Genomic DNA, 22534 nt, shown 5'->3' with positions numbered 1-22534 from the left:
TGCCGGTTAGGCTGTAAAGGAAGCTCTCCTGGCTCCGTGTGCCCGGTTTTGCTGCCAAGCTGCGGGGACAGGGCGGTTTTTGCTGGCACGTGCTGCCACCTAACGGTATGGAAGCCAGGTCTTTCGGCGGAATGGGAGCTGCAACAATAGCGGGTGGAACTGCGGAAGGACCCGGCAAAGCAGGATTTGAAGCGCTGCGTTTTTACTCTGAGACAGCAGACCACATATCAAGTATACGTAAAGAAGTAGAAAGAGCCAGTGATGGAGTTCACCTCTACTTGCTTCCTACGACTAGTGGGTATGCAAGTTGTTTTTATATTATCTTGTAGGGTCATCAGGTTTAGAGCAATTGCAACCAAAAGGTGTCCCCACTGCACCACAGAAGTGTCATTAGGAGATACCTTTCTAGAGCACCTAACAGCTGAGGAGGCTGTTAACCATTCTTTTTCTACCCCACACCAAAAAAAGAAACCTTCCCCAGGGAATGCCTCGACATCACATCATAGCAGAGCACAGAAACTGCAAGCTACATAAGCTATTTTCTCAATTTTCAGTTCTGAAAATGAAGCTTCAGCTAAGAGAAATCCAAATTTTAGGTCAAGTTAAAAAGGTAAGAAAAATCTGTTTCAGCTGTCTCTATGTGAACAAAGAATGGCAGCTGCTGAAAGAAAGCAACGTCCCCAGGCCTGAAAAGTACTAACTTCGCTGAGTTTTAGCATTTCCTGGGCAGTTCTAGTCATCCAGGGAGATATCTCACTGACTTTTATTTTAATAACCAGTCTAGAGTTACAGTAGCAGATCTAGTGCCCTCGATGCTGTTTTCACTCCATCCTACCTGCACATTATTTCCCAAAACAGAGCTATTAATTTTCAATACAAAATTGCCTATTATAACATATGGTTTTTTTAATACAAAGGACACACAGTCTATAAAGGCACAGGTAGATTAAACTCCTTCAACTAAATACATAAAGCTTGAGTTTACCACATCTCTATACAATAACTTAAAAGACATCTCAGTCCATACCGACTAGTAATGCATAACCGGATTGTGCCAAGCCAGGTGTGACAGTTCCCAGCACGAACAGGCAAGATACTCAGTATATCCAGTGGAAAGGTTTCTAAAGAGATTCAGAGCAACTTGTTCAAATTATTTAAGTAATTAGGAATTTTAAAACAGTAACATTAGTATTGAACATAACACAGGCTTACAGTTTGAACCTTGTGTGGGTGGGACAGACAGTGGAGGAACCTCCAGGGATTGGGTTTAGAAGAGGCAGGAGTAACTGAGAAACAGCCTGCATTATTCTGTTAGTCCAAATTCTACAACAGTTTTGCCAGCTCAGATCAATAGCACACAAAAGCCTCCAATATAGTAAGAAAACCTACAGACCAAACTTGGAAGCTAAAAAAGCAGAAAAAAGCCTATCATCCAACTTACAGTACATAACTCCAACCTGATGCATCCTTGATGAAGGCAGAAGTAGCCACAGGCAGTTCATTCATGGTATCAGCCCCAAGTGAAAAAAGGCACAAAGCTCCCAACAATCATTCTTAACATTTCACTTATACTCCTTTCCCTCTTATTCCCAAGAGGTAGCATCTCCCTACCTCTTCTTGTACTGCTTTCCTTTTCTTTCTCCATCAGGGCTATCATGTGTTCTCAATTACTTCTAATTAATTCAAGCAGCCAGTAACCTCCAGTGCCATTGCTTTCCCCTTCTTCTACTGTAAAAGCAGAGAACTGCATTGAAGAAAAATGTGTAGAAGGGGAACAGTGATAGCCATAGAAACAGTAGGCACTAAAATTTGGAGAGAAGCATGTACTAAAAGAGCCCAAAAAAACTTCCCATAAAATCTGAAGCAAAAACTTGATGGCAGGGACTTTTAAACATACCATGGGCTGGTTTTCTGAAGAGTATCTAAAAATAGGTAGATAAAAGCTGATTAAGTATCACTTGTGATACAGAGTGCTTTCCTCACCACAGACAACAGGAAGAAAATGGTTGGGTCCTAACATTTTTAGCTTGCCTCTATTACTCTCTTCATTCCCACTGAAAGACCTACAGTGCATTATATGGTTTGTTTTTATTTGCTAGTATTTCAACACAGACAACAAAACCCATTTCACTGGAAAATGGAAGGAAAAAAACCAACAAACCTGCAGGCTGATAAAGCCCAAAAATATTCCTGGGTACATTTCTGTTGAAGTTCATGCATTTGTTCTTCTGAATTAATTTGGGGGCAAGCTGGGAGTAGGGCTTGGTTAGAAAGAATAACAGTGTTTTGTTGTGCCCACTGAAACAGAGCTCAGCACAGCATGGTGTTTGGCAGCAGCCTCTGATCCACTAACTACCCAGCTCAATTTGCTCCTGCTGACAAGCCCAGTTTTGTTGATTCAGAGATGGAAGGATATAAACACATAAAGAGCCCTGATCTCTCCTGCCATGTACAAATAATGACATAATCCCTCTTCCAAATGCATAAAGATTGTGAAAGCACAAGTGGTACAATGTCTTGACTGCATCCGTTTTAAAAGGTTTGTGGCGTCTTAATCATTTCTACCTCTCACTTGTGCATGGGATGCCAGGACTTCCTGACGCCAGTGCCGATCAGAGCACAGCAAAATTCCACGTCACAGGCTGCAACCAAACTTAGAATTGGCCCTGGAGGTGTCTGCCTGAGTAGCTGCGGTTTGCTCTTTTGAGCATGGCATGGCTTAATTGCAGACAGTTTTTGGCCCTTTGGGAAGAAGAAAGGAATGATTCATCTGCATGCAGTATGATGGGTGTTTTCAATTAAATAAAAAGGGATCAGCCAGAGCTCTCAGATTTCCTGATAAATTATTTCACAATAAAGTTTAGGAAAGGATGCTGTGCCTCCTTGTGTTGTAGTAAGTACTGGGAGTTGGTTGACTGACTACATTAATTAGCAAGCTGATAGAAATTGAAAGCATATCCCAAAATATTGTCATCATCCATCTATAGCAAGGGACTCTCAGCTGCTTTTATGCTTCTCTTCTTGTTTAATTGAAATACCACAGTAGCCAGGACCTTCTTCCCACAAGAAACATCTTGTAGAAAATGGGCCCGACCGAGGCTTCTAGTATATGTTATAATAGCCCTAGAAACAATTAGTGGTAAGAGATTCCTCAGAACATTAAAAAAAAATTGTTTTTTCCACTTATGACAATGCATGTACTTCTGTTTGCTGGTATCAACAACAAAGGTCAAGGCAATGCTCTTCACAGGGTAGACAAACACAGGTGATGGTCAAGGCAGCTGAAGGTCACAGATGCACAAAATTAGCTTGAAAGCCCAAGCAGAGCATTGCATAGTCAGTATGAGCAGGGCCAGAAAACAAAACAGGTGTGACTGGAATTCAGATGAGCTGAGGGGGTGCTAGACATGGCTGACATCAGTTGCAGCTCTCAGTGAGCAAAGGTTTAAAAAGTAGAAGTAACAGATTCTTTTAAAATTAAAATATGTAAGAAAAGAGATCTGCTATTCTTCCTTCAAATTCTCACCTTTAATCATGTCAATCCATAACGTATACAGCAGCTGGAAGATGGTATTTATCTTGCTGCAGTACCTCACTTCAGAACTAATATTTGTATGGCCAGGTAATGAACATTAAAGAGTTACAGAGAGCTAAACGTATGTTTTTACTGGGTGAGGTTTCAGCTAGAGTGGTTCCTGAGTAGGCTCTCTCCATGGCTCTTCTAACACTGCTGGGCAGAAAAAAATGCAGTCACAAGGAGGGAAGTATAGGGGGCTTCAGAAAGTAGTGGCTGATCTGCACTTTTCCATGGCAACATGGATATGATAAGTAAAAGTGACGTTAACTTGTGAGATCAGGATACTTCAGTTTAGTTTGTTTCAGCCACAGATTTATTGCATGACCTCAAATGCCTTAATTTCCTCAGTGATAAATTCCCAATTTAAAATTGAGGGACATTTCTGCTCTAACAATATAGTTGTGCTTATTTCATTTGTCAAGTGAGGGTCATATAAAATACAAAGATATAAACTAAAATACACAGAATAAGTTTTGCCCATTTTCTTTAATTTTTAAAAACAAAATAGTATGAAATCTTGTGCCCTTGAAAACCAAACAGAATCTTTCTTTGTTCAAAATGTTACATAAACCTTGGAGGTTACTGATTTTTATTGTATTATTTTAAATAATACTGTGGATACTTCAGAAAAGGGCAATACTGTTTCTATCACATAAAAAAATCATCACAATATAGTTGTTTTCTGCATTTTCAACCTTCATATTGTTTCAAAAACAATAATAATAATAATCACAGTACTACTAGGAAATTTGCCCTCCCACAGCCACCCTCCCCAAAAAAAGAAATATATTTAAAAAAATATCAGTAAAGTGTTAAACAAGTCAGATATTAAATGCACACATTTACAAGCACAGCATATTAGCAATACCGTATAATGCTTTAGACCATGTCAAACCACATGTATGTGTATAAAGCTAGTAGTGAAATGGTTCATAGCAGCAGAACAGGAAGCGTATTCCATACAAAGTACATAGTTCCTGTGGAGATATTTGGATGAGTACTTCAGTTCGAGGTACAAACAAGCTAAAATGAACAAGTCAGGGTTTGTATTCTTTTTCTGCTACAGCAATATGTGTTATGATTTAAAGGGTAATCTTGATTTGTCTTGGATTTTACTTCTGTATCTAATGGGTGGCCCAGCTAACCAGTGTTGGTTCCACCTATTGGCACATTTTACTGTAAACATTCATAAAGATAACTTCATTGAAATCAAGGCTAAAGGCCAAGCACAACCTAATAGTGCATCTACATTTATTCATCCTTCCCTGACAAGAAAATGGCTTGATATTTACATCACAAGGCTCATCTGTGATTTTGGGGTCTTAGGTTTTGGGTGGAGAGAAAAACTAAAAATAGACACCAAGTTAGAGATATTTATCACTTACTTGGACTTAGAAAAAAAAAGTCTGGATTTTGGAGTGGACGTGTTTTCAGTCAAGATTTAGCTTGCAGTCATGTCATTGTATTTTCTACAGTTACGTAACTCAATCTGGAGTTTCAGTTTTGGAAACATTTCTCTTCCAGAAGTATAATTTCCCAATTGGAGAGTGATTTTCATTAGTCACCTCCAGTTGTGTATGTCAAGCTCAAGACACCCCCTGAGCTGGCCCAACATTCACAAGATGATGGCTTTGCACTGTTACGAGGGCTGGCTCCTTCAACATGTCCTTTACTAAGCATTTAGTGATAGACATGCAAATTCAGGCAAGACTTTGAATATTTGAAGTGGAATTGTGGTAGAAAAGTTTTTAGACACCAAGAATACAAATAAGGTGAAGTAAAACAAAGCAGATCAATTAATGCTGCCGCTTGAGACAGCGATTCTATGAAAGACGCTTTAAGAGGTATGGTATTAAGATCATAATGAAATGTTGCCTCCTTATATGCTCCATGTAATATTAAGGTGTGCCTAGTGACTTCCAGTGAACTGTTTTCACTACTGGGAGGCCAGCAGACACTTCTTTTACTAATAAATTCAGATGTTGGTATCTGAGGTTTGCTGGTCTTGAATTCCAGAGAGGACAGCAGATTTTATGACATTTCATTGGAGTTCTCTTAGGCTGTTTGTCTCTCCCCACCGTGCAGTATTCCTCTAAAGGTTTATCATCCAGCCATTAAATGAAAAACAGGATTGGAAAAGAATTAATTATCCAGAAATAACATTTTGGAATATTGGCAGAAGAAAAAAAACCAAAACAGAGAGAACCAAGAGTCTATCTGGAGATTTTGATACCCGAAGCTAGCATTTGCTTACCTCATGCTAAAATTCCATCAGTTGGATTCACATAAAATCCGTTTTCAGTCAGAGTGGAGTAAGTTAACACAACTGATTGAATAAAAAGGCCTGATATCAGAAAACTCTGCTGTTGCCTTTGTGACACAGAGAAGTAACAACTTCCCAGCCTTAATTCCTTCATCTGCACAACGTACAAATTACCTCTTGGAACTCTGGTAGAAATTAAGGACTGATCACTCTAGTGTTCCACAAAATAAATCCCTACTCTAACTTCAGTGCAAGCCTCAATAACATGCAGAGTAGAAGAATCAGTGCCTAATCTGAGAGTTTTTAGAAAGTACCATGAAAATCAGAACAGCAGTACTGTGCTACACATTGCAATTACAGGATCCCTAATTTCTTTTAAGGGGAATGAACAGACTGCCAAATGTTTGAAGAGGCAGAGGCCAAGGTATGGAGAGCTCTAAACCTGATTTTTTTTTTTTTCCTTTGAACATCTCTGCATACATAGAGAGACCTTGACCTCCTCCTGTTGTACAAGCATAAACACATTTCACTTCAGGGGATGGGAAGTGTCAACCGAAATGAAGTACTGAGTACCCAGACACTAAAGAAAATGAAAAAGCTTTAGAATTCTCCTGAAGGGGTACATGTCATCTTGGAGGGCATTAACTTACAAGAAGAGAAAAATGTATAACTCTTAAAAAATATATATTCTTAGTCCAATCTCCAGAAAAACAAAACATAACAGTGACTCAGAAGTGGGGCTATCTCACAACATTTTCTGTTGGAAACAGATGGAACATGGAGGGAAGGCAGTAAAAGCAGTCGAGGCGGTGCTTCCAGTCAGCTTCACAAAACTTGCCCTGAAAGAGGAGCTTTGTTAGGTGCAAAACTCAGTCTTGCAGCTGTGCTGGCCCAGAGGAAAGGCCGAATCATACACGGTGTGGTGCAAAAGCCACTGTTCTCAGTTGGAAAGGCTCCTGCTGGTTTCACTTGACTTTGGGTACAGCCCACTTTAGACAGCACTGATGTAACAGCATTTAACATGCATGTTAAATAATGTAACAACATATCCTTGGTTTCTTCCCAATATAAACAACAGGACATTCTGGTACTTTTTATATACATACATTAAAAGCTGAAATGGTCTGAAATGCCTGGAGATTAGAATGCATATAGCTATACAACATCACGCCTGCCAGAAATCAAAGTAGAAAAGCTTTACAGCACATTATACAGGTCTCTCTATTATCTAAAAAGCATTGACTGAAATTACCATATTACAAGAAGTCATCACTAACATATCATATAATACTATTTCTTTTTCTTTTACATAATCATTACTTATATAGTAATTTTTAAAAAATCACTTTTAAACAAGTATACAATTTTCACTTTAAAATTAACTGGTTAATAAAATTTTGTGCAAAACAAGCCAGCTTCTATAATTAAGTGAATTTATTTATTTTTATACAAAAAGAAAAAAAAAAAAGAGTTCTTTCAGAAATGTGTCTCCTTTTCCGTAATGGCTGAAATGGTGCCATCTCCTTTCAGTTTGGCATCGCAGTCATTTATTGCTGCAATGTAGGATCTTCCTCCAAGTTTCCCTCTCATTTTCAGATCCGAGCTAGGTGTAATCAACTTCCTGAATTTCTAGAAAATGCAAGAAAATGGAAATCATTATCTTTTTCCTGCTTAGAGCATTTCTCAAACAGAGTGACTTTAAAGCTGTCTTTTCTTGGAAGTCTCTCCTCTCGTGACCCTGTTAAACCCATCCGTAAGACCGCATTGCAATTCTTTTCACATCACACCAGACCAAAGAATAGAGAAGGAAGGTGAAGACAAAGCAAAAGAGAATTTTCATGCTAATTTAAAGTAACAGTCTCTTTCATGAGTAAATTCAGCACAAAGCTCTGACTATAGCCTGTTTCATAGAGTCACAGGGGTTGGAAGGGACCTCTAGAAATCAAGTCTAACCCCCCACTAAAGCAAGCTCCCTAGAATAGATTGCGCAGCAAAGCATACACACGGGTTTTGAATATCTCCAGAGAAGGAGGCTCCACAACTTCTCTGGACAGCCTGCTCCACCGCTCTGTGATCCTCCAAGTAAAGAAGTTTTTCCTCGTGTTCACACAGAACACCTTGCATTCTACTTGGCTCCTGTCCATTGGATCCTCCCTCAGCCTTATCTTCCAGGCTGACCAGCCCCAGGTCTCTCAGCCTTTCCTCATAAGCGAAATTCTCCAGGCCCCTCATTATCTTCCCAGCCCTCTGCTGGACTCTCTCCAGTAGGTTCTTGTCTTTCTTGAACTGTGGAGTGCAGAACTGGACACAGTACTCCAGTTACAGCCTCACCAGAGCACAGCAGAGAAGAGTAGAGGGAGTGGATCACCTCTTCCAGTTTGCTGGCCCTACTCTTTTTAACACACTCCAGGATACCATTGGCCTTCTTGGCCATAAGAACACAGTGCTGGCTAGAAATAAATTCTTACTGTCTTGTTTTTAGCTTTAGAACTATCCTAGAGAGTATCAGGGAGACTTAGGATGCATGCAAGGGACTTTATTCAGCCCACATACTGAGATCTAAGAAGGTACTAATGGGATACCTACTTTCATTGTGTATTATCTGAGGAACTCTAGAAAGAATCATAAAATTATTCAGGTTGGAAAAGACCCTCAAGGTCATCAAGTCCCACCTCAACCTAACCATACTACCCTAACTCCAACACCCACCACTAAGTCACATCCCTGAGTACCACATCCAGATAGCTTTTAAACACATCCAAGGATGGTGACTCAACTACTTCCCTGGGGAGCCTATTCCAGTGCGTAACAACAGTAAAGAAGTTTTTCCTGATATCCAACCTAAACCTCTCCTTGCACAACTTGAGGCCATTTCCCCTTGTCCTCTCACCTACATGACAGAGCCATCTTCTTCTGGAATATGAAAAATCCCAAATAGCCGAAAAAGATTTATGTTCTTGTTTCTTTGATCATAGGCATCTTCACTACCTTTTGAGAAATTTTCTTAAATTTAATAATCTTAGCCTAGACCTGAGATAGCCTGATACCAAGTCTTGGTGAATATTTATTTTTGCCTCTATTTCTCACTTAGAAAACTGTAACTGGGGAAAGTGTCCAGAAAACCTGTGTGAGGTTTTGCTACCCAGCTCCTGGAGGAAAATTCTAGGGACACAAACATCGATTATCAAAAGAAGACTGATTTGAATGAAAAACTGGTATAAACCTTCTTGATTTAGCTAATGTTACAGACATTTTAAACTTCAAATTCAGAAGGAAAAGGAACAGAGCACATTAAAGGTAGAGTATTGGTTAGCTACTACAGGCTCAAGTCAGTGAAGGCAGAAAAGCAGTGTGGAAATTCCCATGAAAATAGAGAGAATACAGATGCTTCTTTCCACCAAAGACAGTGCCAGGCTGCAAGATTCAAATACCATTGGAACACATATATGGAGCCTACCTGAAACAAAGACATTGATTTTCTGATGAACCTGTGCATAGCCTTACACAAGTGAGACTTCCATTCCAACTTCTTTGTCAGTATCGCTAATCTGAAAATCTCACCTCTATGAAAGTGCCTTCTGCCTTCCAGAACTTAATGCAGATCCACAAAGGGATACAAATCATGGAAGAGAGAGCCATCAGCCACCCTATGCCATAGCCCCAGTCAGGATATGTATATACATTGTTATACTTCAGAGGCTTGTATTTCACGAGGAAAAAAATGAAGATTCCCTGAAATAAGCAGAGAAAAATATTAGCAGTACTTGAAATAACACTGCCTGTCTAACAAGAAAATGACTGAGTCTTTAGGCAAGGCCAATCTCCCTAAAGGTAGGAAGCAGAGCTTTACAGTCAGGAGGAAAAAAACAAAAACAAAAACAAGCAAAAAAACAAAAACAAAAACAAAAACAAAACAAACAAACAAAAAAACCAACACAAAAAAAAAAAGAACCCACAGCAATATATTCTTCTATGTACATCTGAAATAATGTGTCTCAGATCCTTCCACTGAAATTAACAACCTTTCAAGTTTTAATCCTATTTACCTCTCAGTGACAATAAAACCTGCATTTTGATGGTGAACAGCACCTGGGCAAAAAAGATTAAGTTTTGCTACCATGAACCAGCTGTGATTAGGTGACACTCTCCCACCTGTCATGATGAAAAATGAAAGCCACAGTTGTCAAAGTTGCCTTAATCTGCTGTCATAACTGCAGTTCTGCAGGACAAATCTTTCATCCTCTCAGAAGCTCTAATATATTTGTATAAATTAAACAGGTGTATAATTGTAATTTTGTCTCTTTTATGTAACCACAGGAGAGTGCCAGAGTGGGCACCAGTACTTTCAGCTTCTTCCTTCCCCTTCTTCATGCATATGAATTGTATCTTTTGTTTATTCTACTATCTAAGCTAGAAGGAAAAATGTGCAGACTTCTTTGGAATGTGTCAAGTCACCCAAAGAGAGGGGAGGAAACAGGAGGCTGCAGTGACAGGGAAACCTACAAAAGTTTGGGGAATTTGAGTTATGCTTGGTAGGTGCAGTGTGTTACCAAAGCACTGAAGGAAAATCTCTCTTATACTGGCAAATGTTCACTTAGGCCTTGGAGTTTATCTTTTTCTATTACTATATATACAATTATTTCTAGCAATTCACAGAATGCATACATATAACAATTTTTAAAGATTCTAGAGCTTTTGCATTAAAACATACACTGCAATCCAATAGGCATTTTTCCCAACTGTTGAACTATTAACAGCAGTAAACTTCTAAAATTATACACAAAAAATTCCATGTATCTAAAACGAGTTGCTCAGATATTCTATACTTACTGCACAAATACCTGGAGTTATGACCATCCAGCACCATTTAATCAATGACAGTGGTTTATACCCAATCATATCCTCAATATTATCATAAAAGCGATTGCTGCCTGCCCAAAAAAGCAAAGCAAAAGAAGATGTAGAATGTACATGCACAAGGTTACAGAGGTCAGCATTTAGAACTGAACAGACAAAAATGTGGGCTCTGTCAAAGCTTCAGAAGTCGAGGCTGTTATCTCTTTGTCTCACACATACAACTGTCTTTTGCTCCATACTTTTGGCAGGGGTTGCTGCCTACACAAATATCAACAGAGATATGTCTGACAAATATCAACAGAGAGTAGTGGTGGGCAAGCTGTCAGACAAGAATGACTTCTGTCAGTAACAGTTTGAGTAGGCCCAGCTGAAAAGTACATATGCTACAAGCTCATGCATGAATCCTTAATGAGCCAAGGACACATGTGATCTGAAATTCATATATGCTTTACACACTAAAATTCTGAGTCTTTTGTAAGCAAAGAAATGCTTGATGAGGTGCCGTGAACATACCTGGGACTGTGCTGGTTTTCTCATGACTTTGCTGACAGAAGCAGCAGAGTTAGGAACATTACTATGTCCCTTTTGTATTAGTGAAGCATGAACTCCAAGTGGATTTTTTTGTGAGTGTCAGATGTAGAAGGGAACATGGCCTGCACAGGCATTTTGTGAGAGAAGGACTTATTGCTATCCCTAATTCCTAAGGCAGCTAGTGGAAGGTGAAGGTCAGTCCCAGCAAAGGGCAAGAAAAAAAAGGGGAAAACATATCCTTAATTTTTAGTAGGGCATGGGAATGTGGAGGGCCCTGCTTCACAAGAGTACAAGGCCTATGTGTTTGTTTTCCTTGTGGAAACAAAAAGCTTCGTAAATACTCAAAACCGCAGCAACTTTTCAGTGACTCACCATAAACCCAGCCTATGCAGACACATTCAAATATGGCAACAAAAAGAAGGCACATGCCACTAGCTGCATAAGAGTCAAATAACTGAAAGACGTACATTCCACCCTGGAAGACAGATACAGAAAAAGGACAAAAAAAAAAGAAAGAAAGAAAGAAATGTCATGTTGGCAATGATATGAATAATTCATAACAAATATGTCTTTAATTACATAACCAATCTGTTGGCTATCTGGCAGTCTTCCTATCAAAGTTGTTTCCTTCTTGAAAAAAGAATATTCATTTTTCACTGATGTTTTGTGAAGGATCTTTTGTTCCACAGCACTTCAGATTATTCCCTATGCCAACTGAATACTGTACACTTGCTTTAAGGTAGTAAATAGTGTACCACAGAGAACTATGTTTCACTTGTTTCTGAAATGCTGTCCCACCTCCATACCTTTTTTCTTCAATTTCATTTGTTATGACATAAAAGCTGTAGATAACTGTGGGAGATTTTGATTTCCTGATCAGAGCAGAAATAGGGTTTCTGTTTGTTTTTATGTCTGAACCACTAGTACATAAAAATGTTAGTTAAAATGCTGGGAAAGAAGGCAAACTCTATAGCTACTAGAATCTCTAGTGGCAGAGACTGCAAAACAGGTAATTTGAATATAACTCAGACTTTCAGCTGCATTAATTATACAAGTGTATTTTAAGTGATAAAGCATGAAATAATAAACATCCTGACTCCACGCAAGCATTTTATTGTTCATGTTTTTTTTCTAACAATTAAAAGATTGTTTTTTAAAATCATTTTAAAATAGCAATTTTTGCATTTCCAAAAATCAGAGCAGCCAAAACCAAGCAGCATCTTAAGTGAGCACAGAATCCGTACACAGTGCGCACTTTGCTATCAATTGTCCTATAATTTTCTGCATTATGTCGTACCACAGTACAAATTAGCATGAAAAAAGGGTATATATGCTCAACCAAGATGTGTTTGTCCTGGTTTTATCAGCATTCCTTGTCATGACATCGTGCAGCAGGCTGTTGGGTGCTGTAGCACAGTGCACTGTGGAGCTGTACTTACTATGTCCTGTGATTCAAGTAGTCTCAGCTGCTCTTATGTGAGAGTCTTCTACTTCCTTATTATTTGAATATGACTCAATTATTTAAATTGTTGTATCTATCAAAGACACTATTATTTTCTTCGTTTCCTGTATTTTTTCTCATTCTTAATCAGAGGTGTTCAGAGAACTGGCTGGCTTTCTACAGTCTTTGCCTCTAGGCAAGACAAGAAGAAAAACTATAAATTCAAACTAATAACATTATGGAAAATCTGACTAATATTATATGAATAATATTATATCAAGCTACATGCAAGATACTTATTCTCTTATCCCATATGCATTCAACACTGAAATAATAATGAGATTCACAGACCATTTCAATTGAAATAAACCTTATTTCAGCCACTGCCTCGTTTAACACCAAAAGTCACCATCTTCTTGTCCAGCTACTCGTGCAAGTAATACTTTTGAATAAAGTTAATAAACTTTCTTGTGGTGAGTTTTCAGCTCCTTCGCACCAAGGTCTGTATAACTTCTGTTCAACTGCAGAGCATCAGGTCTCTTCTGAGAAAGACATCTGAGTATTCTGGTACAAAACGTCACTTCAGCAAGAAAGAAAGCAAGCAACAACAAATTTCATTTTGTCCTATTCTCCACTTTGCTCCCAGGGAATGGATGAAAATTGTTCTTTTTCAGCAACAAATCAAACTGAAAAGTACATCCTACAAGGACCATGGATCTCTGCAGAAGGAATGTAAGCGACACCAGATGAGTTGAAGCCCTGGGAAGCTGTTTCTCTGGGAAACCCTGCCTGATACTGCTGGACAAGAGACACATCATGGGCTTTCACAGTTAAGACAGCCAGAATTCCCCTGGCATTTAACTCCACAGCTCATCAGACTTGCAACACTTGTTCACTTCTCTCCCTGGTGCAGGGAGGCTCTAATGGCTGAGCAAGTGGAAAAACAGGAGCAGAGGAGTGTGTGGACTCTGCCTGTATTTCCACTTTTTTGAGAAGGTAAAACGAAAAAGAGGAAGACTGTTTATACAGGTCACCCTCTAAAGGAAGCACTGAGCAGCAGGACTAAAATCCTACCAAGCAGCAAAAGATCCCAGAGTTCTCCCTGAATCTGAGTACCATACAGAGTAATGGCAGATATGTGCCATGAATTGATGGGATAGGCTAACACCCTTAGAGAGTCTGGTTCAAAACAGCCCAAAGCAAACACTTCAATTTCAACTAAATTAAATTTCAACTAAAAAATTCTTTTTTTTTTTTTCTCTTATCAAATCGGTTTCTGCTCAGAAATGGACTTTACTGATGGACTTGGCCCAATGATATAAAAATCAATCACATTTTAGGTTTTTTTTTCACTTCATCCTTAATAATTTTTTCATCTAACATTTAACTGTCTTCAGATTGGTTTGCCCAGACTAAGTCAGCTGAAACCATCGTCAGTACATCCGGTTGGCTGGTGCAAAGCAGATGGAATTTCCTTGGCTATATAACTTCAGCTAAGATATTTCCTAAACTCAAAAAACTGAGTTTAGGAATAAAACTGAGGATACGTTTCAAACGTTACAAATTAGTTGATGACAGTCTCTCAAGTATTTTGTAGTCGTATTTCTGACAGTGCACTTTGTCTACGGCAAGCATTCATGTGCTTTATCTGTCATTCTTACACATTTCCTTTAGTCTGTAGATGTTGAACAAGGAACATCTTACCTCAGTTAACATTATTAGACCAATGAAATACGACACGATGGAAAGGCCAAGAATCAACAGTTCTCTTCTGTAGCCCCTTCGGAAAACCTTTGGATACATATCTACAACAGCTGTCACAAGGCTTTCAACACACACGAACTAGAACAAATGATAAGAAAGTACAAATAAAATATGTGTCGCATCTACTCTTGAGATTTAGATTTGCTACAAAACACTTCAAATATCCTTCTATGCTTTCATCATTGAGAAAGACTGAATGATCCCTGAGGACACTATAAACAGAAGCTCAAACTGAGAGGAACATCATTTCAGAATTAAAAAGCCTACAGCTATGGATTTCCAGTCTACCACCAAATTCAAATATTTGAAGCCACTAATATTATCTCAGAATTTATTTGCCCTGTAGCAGTTGGATTACATAAAACTTAAATCTTTCAAACATTGCTTGAATGAGACTTAAATGATGTACGACTTTTGTAGGACTGCAACAGAATTTCATTCTAAGGAAATTGTTTCTCAAAGGTGAAGCTCTTTCCATTTTACAGAAGAGAGACATTCCATAAAATTATTAAGTGCCCAATATATCTAATGAGGAGGGGACAAACATTCTTGCCACCTTTAAAAATGATCAGAAAACCAGAGACCTGAGCACGTGGCTTACAGTTCTGGAGCAAGGTTTTTAAAAGAGCCTCCAAAGTGAATGCCCAAATATAAACTATATAAAGCTGTACTGAGGCTGAAGCAATGTCTTTGGTAAATAATAACAGAATCTCTACTGTCACATAAATGAGATTTAAAATAATAAGCTTGAAACAATGGTTTCAGGCAAAGAATTAAGTCAAGAGTTCATTCTTCCATGAGGATAAATGCTGTTCAAAGCAAGGATGATGACACACACATACAAGGAACTCTGACAAAATATTTGAAGTATGTTTATTTCATACCTGACTATCTAGTCCAAGGAAGATGAGCATCATGAAGAACAGAGTTGCCCACAAAGGAGAAAGAGGCATCATGGTAACAGCTTTAGGGTAAGCAATGAATGCTAGTCCTGGTCCTGAAAAAAAAGAAAACAAAGTAAACAGTTTTATACTTGTGTACTGGGTCTGGCTGGGAGTAATGTGTTTTGGGTTGTGGCTACAATGAACATCAATATTTTGGCTATTGCTGAACAGTGCATCAAGGCTTTCTTTTTTTCCCACTCTACCTGCCCCTAGTAAGTAGGCCAAGGGTGGGCATGAGGCTGAGAAAAGTCAGAGCTGGACAGCCAATCGAAACTGGCCAAAGAGAGATTCCATTTGATATACTGCCATACAGCAATAAAAGCTGAGGTTGAAGAAGAAAGCGGGAGCTCTCTTCCAAGGAGGCCATTGCTTAGACTGGCTGGGCTGCAGTGTACTTGTGGGAGGTGGTGAGACATTGTATATGCATCAGCTGTTATTTTGTTTGTTTGTAGTTTTTTTTTCTCCCATCTTTCCTTCAGTTATTAAACTGCTTTTACCTTGAACTACAACTTTTCTTCCTTTTTCTCTTCCTACTTTCTCCCTTATTGCACAGGGATAGTTGAATGCGTGACTGTCGGTGAGGGTGCTTAGCTGCTGGCCATGTTCAACTCAGCACAAACTGATTGTACTTTCATGGAAGACAAAAAGAGCTAAATACAGGATTGAAAAATTTAAAAAATTCTACATCTCTATAGAAGTCTAAATACTTGGGGATGAGGCTAATTGGTAATGAGGACTTGCTTGGTAGATCAACTCTGAAGAACCTATCCAAATATTTGAAGTTTGAGACGTCTGCTAGGAAATCACTGTGTCATATTCTCCTGTTTCTTTGCGTGGATATGCAGCAAGACCCAAATACCTGAATAAATAGCAGTGTGTGGTCCTGAGACTGCCATATCTAACTTATTAGTACATTCTGAATTCTGTGACACCATTTCATCTAACATACTGTGCAAGAATGCATTCAATGGAAGCTGCATCTTGTAAGCCATGCACAATACAAGCCAAATGCCTACTGGATTGTTCCAAAGCTGCTCTGTATTTCTGAATTTTGCTGCCAAAACATAACATTCATCCATAAACTGTATATTTACAGAAATATTTTAAATACAACATTTTTGCAGTAGCAAAAATACAACACCATTGGTAGCTTCTTAAATCTGCTGAATTACTGTTTCTCCCAGCCCATACTTCTTCTGTTCTTGCTCACCTGTACCCACTTTTCAGATGCTGTGAACTCCTGTTCTGTAGCAGCTTTTCTTAAAGTTAGCCAGCTTTTACAGCAAGGACACAAAGGTATTATAAGAAGAATGATAAAGGCTTGTGTTTCTGCTGCAATAACTTTAGTGAAGACCTGTCAACACATTATTGCTTTTCCATTTAAGACAGTATTTACGAGCTCCTATAATTTCTAGTGTTGCTGTAGTCTTTTAATCTTTTTAATATAATTTCAGGATCAGTATAAGCCAGTTATCTTGAGAGCTTTAGGGTAATATAAATATTTTTCATGACAGTATCAGTAGAGCTCTATTTGCTTTGTAGTTTTCTGCTGAATTTGAAAAACTTCCTGAGAGTCATTTCTTTTTCTCCTTCTTCCTGCTTTTCTTTCTGTTCTTTATTTCTTTTCTGTTGGATTTAAAGTCATGGTAAAAGATTTTACATCCACAGCAATAATAAAGAATTATTAACTTTCATTATGTATCTAACTCCAGGTGATGGTAATGCAAGTTGGATAGTTAATTTCTTGTAAACCTGGGCCTTTTGTCTTTCTGGACTTCAAGAACTTTTATACTTAATCAACCTGAGTGTCTCATTGGATGTGCTTGAGAGAAAAAGATACTGACATAAGGAGATGGCATAAGCAGTCTAGACATAAAAAATCTGTGGTTGGATAGTACGTCTTAAGAAAGACTTGAAATGACTTCCAAAAATTTTTCCAAAAAGCTGTAAAGCTGATTTCTCAAATAGGTAAGAACTCTTCATATGGAATTATTCTAACGTATTCTAACAGGTAACAGATCTTTAATTGGATTTTTTTTTCAAAATATCTGCAAAACAGTTAACTAATCCACAAGATATGACACAGACTAGCTACTCTGACAACACTGGGCATTTTTTCTGTAATCAGAAAACTGGAACTTACCTGATTCTGCAACTTCTGCAATGGGAACACCTTGTTCATAAGCCATAAATCCAAGCACTGAAAAGATAGCAAAACCAGCAACAAAGCTTGTGCCACTGTTCAAGCAGCAGAGCATGATGCAGTCTCTGAAAATATAAATAAGAAATACTGCAGTTGCCAGAGCCTGGGTTTCTTTCATAGAATGAGCCGTAAGATAAACAGTACCCCAAGCTGCAGGAATGGGCATTAAGCTCTGAATAAGAACCCCCATGAAAGTATGCTTAAGAGAAATCAGTCAGACACAAGCATTTACAGGAAGGTGCCTTCACAGTATCCTGACTTGTATTTTACCTGTCTCAATTGCAAGTCTGTTGCTACTCACTTATTGCTTTTCAACAGAATGTTTTACAAACTTGTCAAATAAAATCCTAAAAAAATGGAAACATAGTATTAATAACATTTTGTAGTAGTAGTAGTAGTTGTTGTTGTTGTTGTAATAATGTGCTGCAGAGGATAGAAATTAATATATAAACTATACAACGTTAATAATTTGTTCCCTGGAAAAAAATCCTATGATCAGACTTTAGCAAATTCCATTCCAGTTACAGTATACTGCCAACACTATCTATACAAAATACAACTCCAGTTTGTTTTAGAAACTTCTTTCAGAAGCCATGGAAATGAAAAACAACATACACAGTCTAGGAACTCAGCTTACGAAGTGTCTAAGAAGTAAGCAAAGAGAGAATGGAGACAGCAAATAGAGACAGCATCTCTCAGATTCATCTAAACAACATGGGACAATTAAAATCCTATAGTGATGATTACAAGTCCAGGATGAATAAATACTTCTTTACCAAAGTTGGAATTTTGCAATTATAAATTCCTTTTAAAAGCATGGGAAAACTCTCCTGCAGAAATATGTGACCATCCCTTGTAGCTCAGAGAAGTGCCATTGTTCAGCCTGTTCTCAAACAGCACTTCAGGCTTGATGAATGACGAGACTGGAATTATTTATTATAACAGATGCTTTTTTAAGATGGTTTGCTACAAGAAATAGCTGTGTATTTGGGAAAGTAATAAGCTAACCTAGACATCTGACAATGAATTATGATCCTAGATCACTGAAACACGGCCCAAACATATAGCTCTATAAAGCCTATAACTTAGCCTGGTTAATTCACTTACTGTTACAGCTCTGAAGCAAGTTTTCATGCAAGTTATTGATGAGGAGAAATGACCCTGAAAAATCTAACAGGTTCTTCATCCACATCTTCAGTAATCATTCCCATCTTTGTCACAGATTTGTAGCGACTTCTTGAGAATCAAAGGCATATTTCATATTTATCTATTCCTACCATGGTCCTATCTGGCCAAACATCTTTCGTAATCTTCCTGCACTATTGCTTTTTTAGCTTGGTACTTTTGACCTTTGTTGGTGTTGGGTTTTTTGCTTGTTTCTTTTGTTTTGTTTCTGTTTTGTTTTGATTTTTTTGTTTGTTTGTTTTCTGTTCTGGGAAGGAAAAGTGAGAGGGAATCTGGAATCACTGATTGACAAGTCACTGAAATTTTGAAAGCAAGTGCCCAGGAACCAGTGGAAGGAAAAGAAAGTTTATCTAATTTTCCATGATTTTTTTATAAGTATCCTTGGTAGAAAGGCATCAGAGTCAGACTGAAGTCCTAATGGATTTCAAATGACGGGAAACAGTCAAATTTTTATGAAAACTTTACATTCTTCCAAATGAATGTTTTGACAATCACCTGAATAATTCAGGGACTCCACCTTCTATCTTCACCTTGCCTACCAGCCTGGATATTGCTGGAAATTCATTCTGCCTTCTTTAAGGAGCTTCTCTGATTAGAGAGAAGAGTCTGTAGAGCTTTTCGCATCCCTGCAGTCACTTCCTTGTCTATACAGATTCTCTAAAGGCAAATTCACATTCCTTTTTTAATCTTAGAATGGAAGCTTGATCAAGAACACTTTCTTTCAAATGCTGTCAGTTAGTTAACAGCAGGTGAAATTGCTCACTTTTCATCTGTACCACAGCAAGCAGCAAGGAAGCCAACTCCTGAATTCTAAAAGGGCTTATATGCAAAAATTAGGTTGCTGAGGTGCAGTCCCCATTGCCATGGTGGGGAACTGTCCTGTGTCCAGCAGGGAACTGGATCAGTTCTATAAATACCAAGCACATGAAGCAGGAACAAGAACATTTTTCTCTTCTGTCTACAGAGTCTAAAGATAATCCTTTCCTTAAGGATTTCTTAGCTTACTAAAAATTACAGGAAACATCTGTACACTTTTTTTTTTAAGTATGTGGAAAGCACTGCCAGCTGATTTTACTGCCACAGTTTTTGTCTGTTCAGAATAATCACTGTTGATATGAACTGTTGTAAATCCACGGAGGATCTGGCCTCAAGTAATCGTCTCACTGTCTTAAAGCATTACAATGACAGATTAATAAAGACAATAAAAGTTCATTTCCAGCTCAGAAATGTGCATTGACTTGGTTGCAATGAATTTGCAATATTAGTGATGTGGATCAAGTCGCTAGTAAGAAAACTCCTTTTTCCACTAAAATATGGAACATCGTTATTTTCCACTGCAACGGACCCTTGTTCTCTAGTAGAACAGAGTACAGAATAGCAGCAGTATGTTACAATCAGACAAGAAATTCTATGTATTACAAGAGGCAAAACCATGGCCTGATTTTCATTTGTTAACTGGTAGTTAGGATATAAGTTTAATTCTCCATTCTTTACTTGAGAAAAGGCAGCAAATCTGTCTTTGTATGTCTTCACCTGTTAACACCCTAGTGTCTCTCAGTTCTTTCTGTTGTTAACTTTTGTCCTACCCATTTCCTCAGGTTTCTGAAGAATCTTACTTTGCGATGCCATCAAATCTGTCCTAGTGAGGAATTTTGTGAAAACATTTTGTTAACAGAATTGCAAACCTTGAATTTATTAAAAACTATTCTGCTGCAGTACCTTTCTCAGGTACTTTAAAAATGAGTGGCTGCTGATCTTTTTCACATGGGTGCCAACCTATGCTGTCGGGGTCAGAGGAAATAAAACTACATAAGCTCTCTGGTCACACATCAAAAATCCTGATTTTTGTAATAAGTTACAAAACAATCACAAAAACATTACTGCAGTTTTCAAGGCAGTGAAAAAGTAGTTTCCAGATAGGATACAACTCAAAATAAATTAAATAACTGAGAAAAAGTGTACTCGTAGTTAAAGCATCTCTTATGCTGGTAAAAAAAAAAAAAAAAAAGACAGAGAGAGAGAGAGAGAAAACCCTTATTGCCCACTGCTCTGTAGGAGCATTTGTTGGTCTCTGTTGAGGCATCTCTATTGTTATTCTGAAAGTAATGTCCCATCAACAATGTTTGAACTGTTTGGGACTTACACTGTTTAATGCAGCAAGATGTCTGGCATTTTGGTACTCAGAACCATGCAAAAGAATAACTTTTGTTGACAAGTTACTTGCATGTTTAGATGGCAGAGTACCCTCAATTGCTTTTGGAGTGTTGTTTGGACTGTTCTGAATGTTGTACTGAGGGACACTGAAATGTGAAATGTGGATGGTTGGTCTGGATGATCTTAGAGGTCTTTTCCAGTCTTGGTGATTCTATGACAAGATTAAAACCTATTGAAAGTCATTATCAATTTCCTTACTGATATCTATACAGACTAGCAATGACATGCTATGTATGTGTTCTACCTTGGAGTCAGTAAACTATGGTAAAATTGACATGCAGAATATACCAAACTGTTTTAATAATAATTTTTCATAAAAAAAAATTTAGAGCAGATAAACATTATACGAACAAATATGGCACACAAGCATCCATGAAATTTTGTGTACTGTACATACAATTGAGCGTGTGTGTACTGAGTGACTGGTGGCTGTGGAGGGGTCAGAGGTGATCAAAGAATGAAAAAAAACCAAAAACTGGAAAAGAGTTCTGAAAAAAGTTATAAATTCCAGGTCTCTGGTTCTGCAAAAAATGAGTTCAATCACTCATGTGAGTGGTTGAAAGAAAAGGGAACTACTTCAGAGTGAAGCACTGTGGATGCTTCCATCACTGGAAATAAATGTAAAGCATAGAATATATTATTACCTGTAGCAGTTATTATTATAGTTGTTGTAACTTCCCAGGGCTGTCAGGCACCCAAGGCATATCGCATAAGAGAAAAATATCTGCGTACCAGCATCCACCCACACCTAAACACAAAAAGTAGAATGGTTAAAAGAGGTCGGGAAGGAGTCATAGTTACATCTACACTGACTGCAAATTTGCAGAGAAAACTATGCAGAGAAATTGCATCTGGCAAAACTTTTCTAAGTTGCAACCTGAAAAACAATACATGCTGTGAGTTAAACTCCTCACTCCTTCCTAAAGGTATAAACAAGAAATAGCCCAACTGATCTTTACACATTCAAACTAACCTTAAGTAGAAAGAGACACAGAATTTCTAGAAAAAAAAAATTCCAGTGAGTGAGTATCTTTAATGGTTTTATTAACACTGTAAGGTATAATTTTAAGCTAAATAAATCAGCTATATTTATCTCATTCTCAAACGATACTTTAAATTAAAATTTAATAATTTAGCAAGAAGAAATTAAAGACAAAATATGAGATTTGTATATACTACACAAATAGATGAACTGGGGAAAGAGAAGACAGCTTATCTGGGGAAAGGTCGCTGTACAGTTCAAGAATAGAAGTCCTGTAGGGCTGATCAAATAAATAAATTCGTACTATCAATGACAACATTTATATCCCAAACTGATCAAACACTACGCTTTAAATCAGAAAAAGAGAAAAGAACATGAACTGACACAGTACAATTATTGCCCTCACAGCAACCACAGAAAATTAACTTTTTTTTTTTTTTTTTAAGTTTTATAAATTAAACAGATCGTTTCGTTAATTGTTCCACTTAATTTTGGGTGAAATATTACTGGAGATGATTATATGCATTTAACTTCTAGTTTGGCCATGAGAGTGATGCAAAGAATCCACACCTA

General features: G+C 37.9%; 1 protein-coding gene and 1 long non-coding RNA gene across 3 annotated transcripts in view; one reads left to right on the top strand and one right to left on the bottom strand.

Moving 5' to 3' along the window:
- The window catches only part of LOC121106649, a 112657-nt gene that overhangs the window by 88820 nt on the left and 1303 nt on the right, over positions 1 to 22534 (top strand). The gene's annotated exons all lie outside the window — the stretch shown is intronic.
- The window catches only part of SLC6A11 (solute carrier family 6 member 11), a 104855-nt gene continuing 86365 nt past the window's right edge, over positions 4045 to 22534 (bottom strand). For both annotated transcript variants that reach the window (XM_040646635.2, XM_414302.8), the window contains 8 exons: positions 21624 to 21727; positions 17521 to 17645; positions 15318 to 15430; positions 14374 to 14511; positions 11601 to 11703; positions 10671 to 10771; positions 9402 to 9572; positions 4045 to 7469 (listed from right to left, as the gene is read on the bottom strand). In XM_040646635.2, coding sequence (XP_040502569.1) covers positions 7317 to 7469; positions 9402 to 9572; positions 10671 to 10771; positions 11601 to 11703; positions 14374 to 14511; positions 15318 to 15430; positions 17521 to 17645; positions 21624 to 21727 — 1008 coding nt within the window. In that variant the 3' untranslated portion in view covers positions 4045 to 7316. The remainder of the gene's footprint in view (positions 7470 to 9401; positions 9573 to 10670; positions 10772 to 11600; positions 11704 to 14373; positions 14512 to 15317; positions 15431 to 17520; positions 17646 to 21623; positions 21728 to 22534) is intronic.

The sequence above is a fragment of the Gallus gallus genome, chromosome 12 (assembly GCF_016699485.2).
Source record: "Gallus gallus isolate bGalGal1 chromosome 12, bGalGal1.mat.broiler.GRCg7b, whole genome shotgun sequence".
NCBI lineage: Eukaryota > Metazoa > Chordata > Aves > Galliformes > Phasianidae > Gallus > Gallus gallus.
This window is presented reverse-complemented; position numbering and strand designations above follow the sequence as displayed.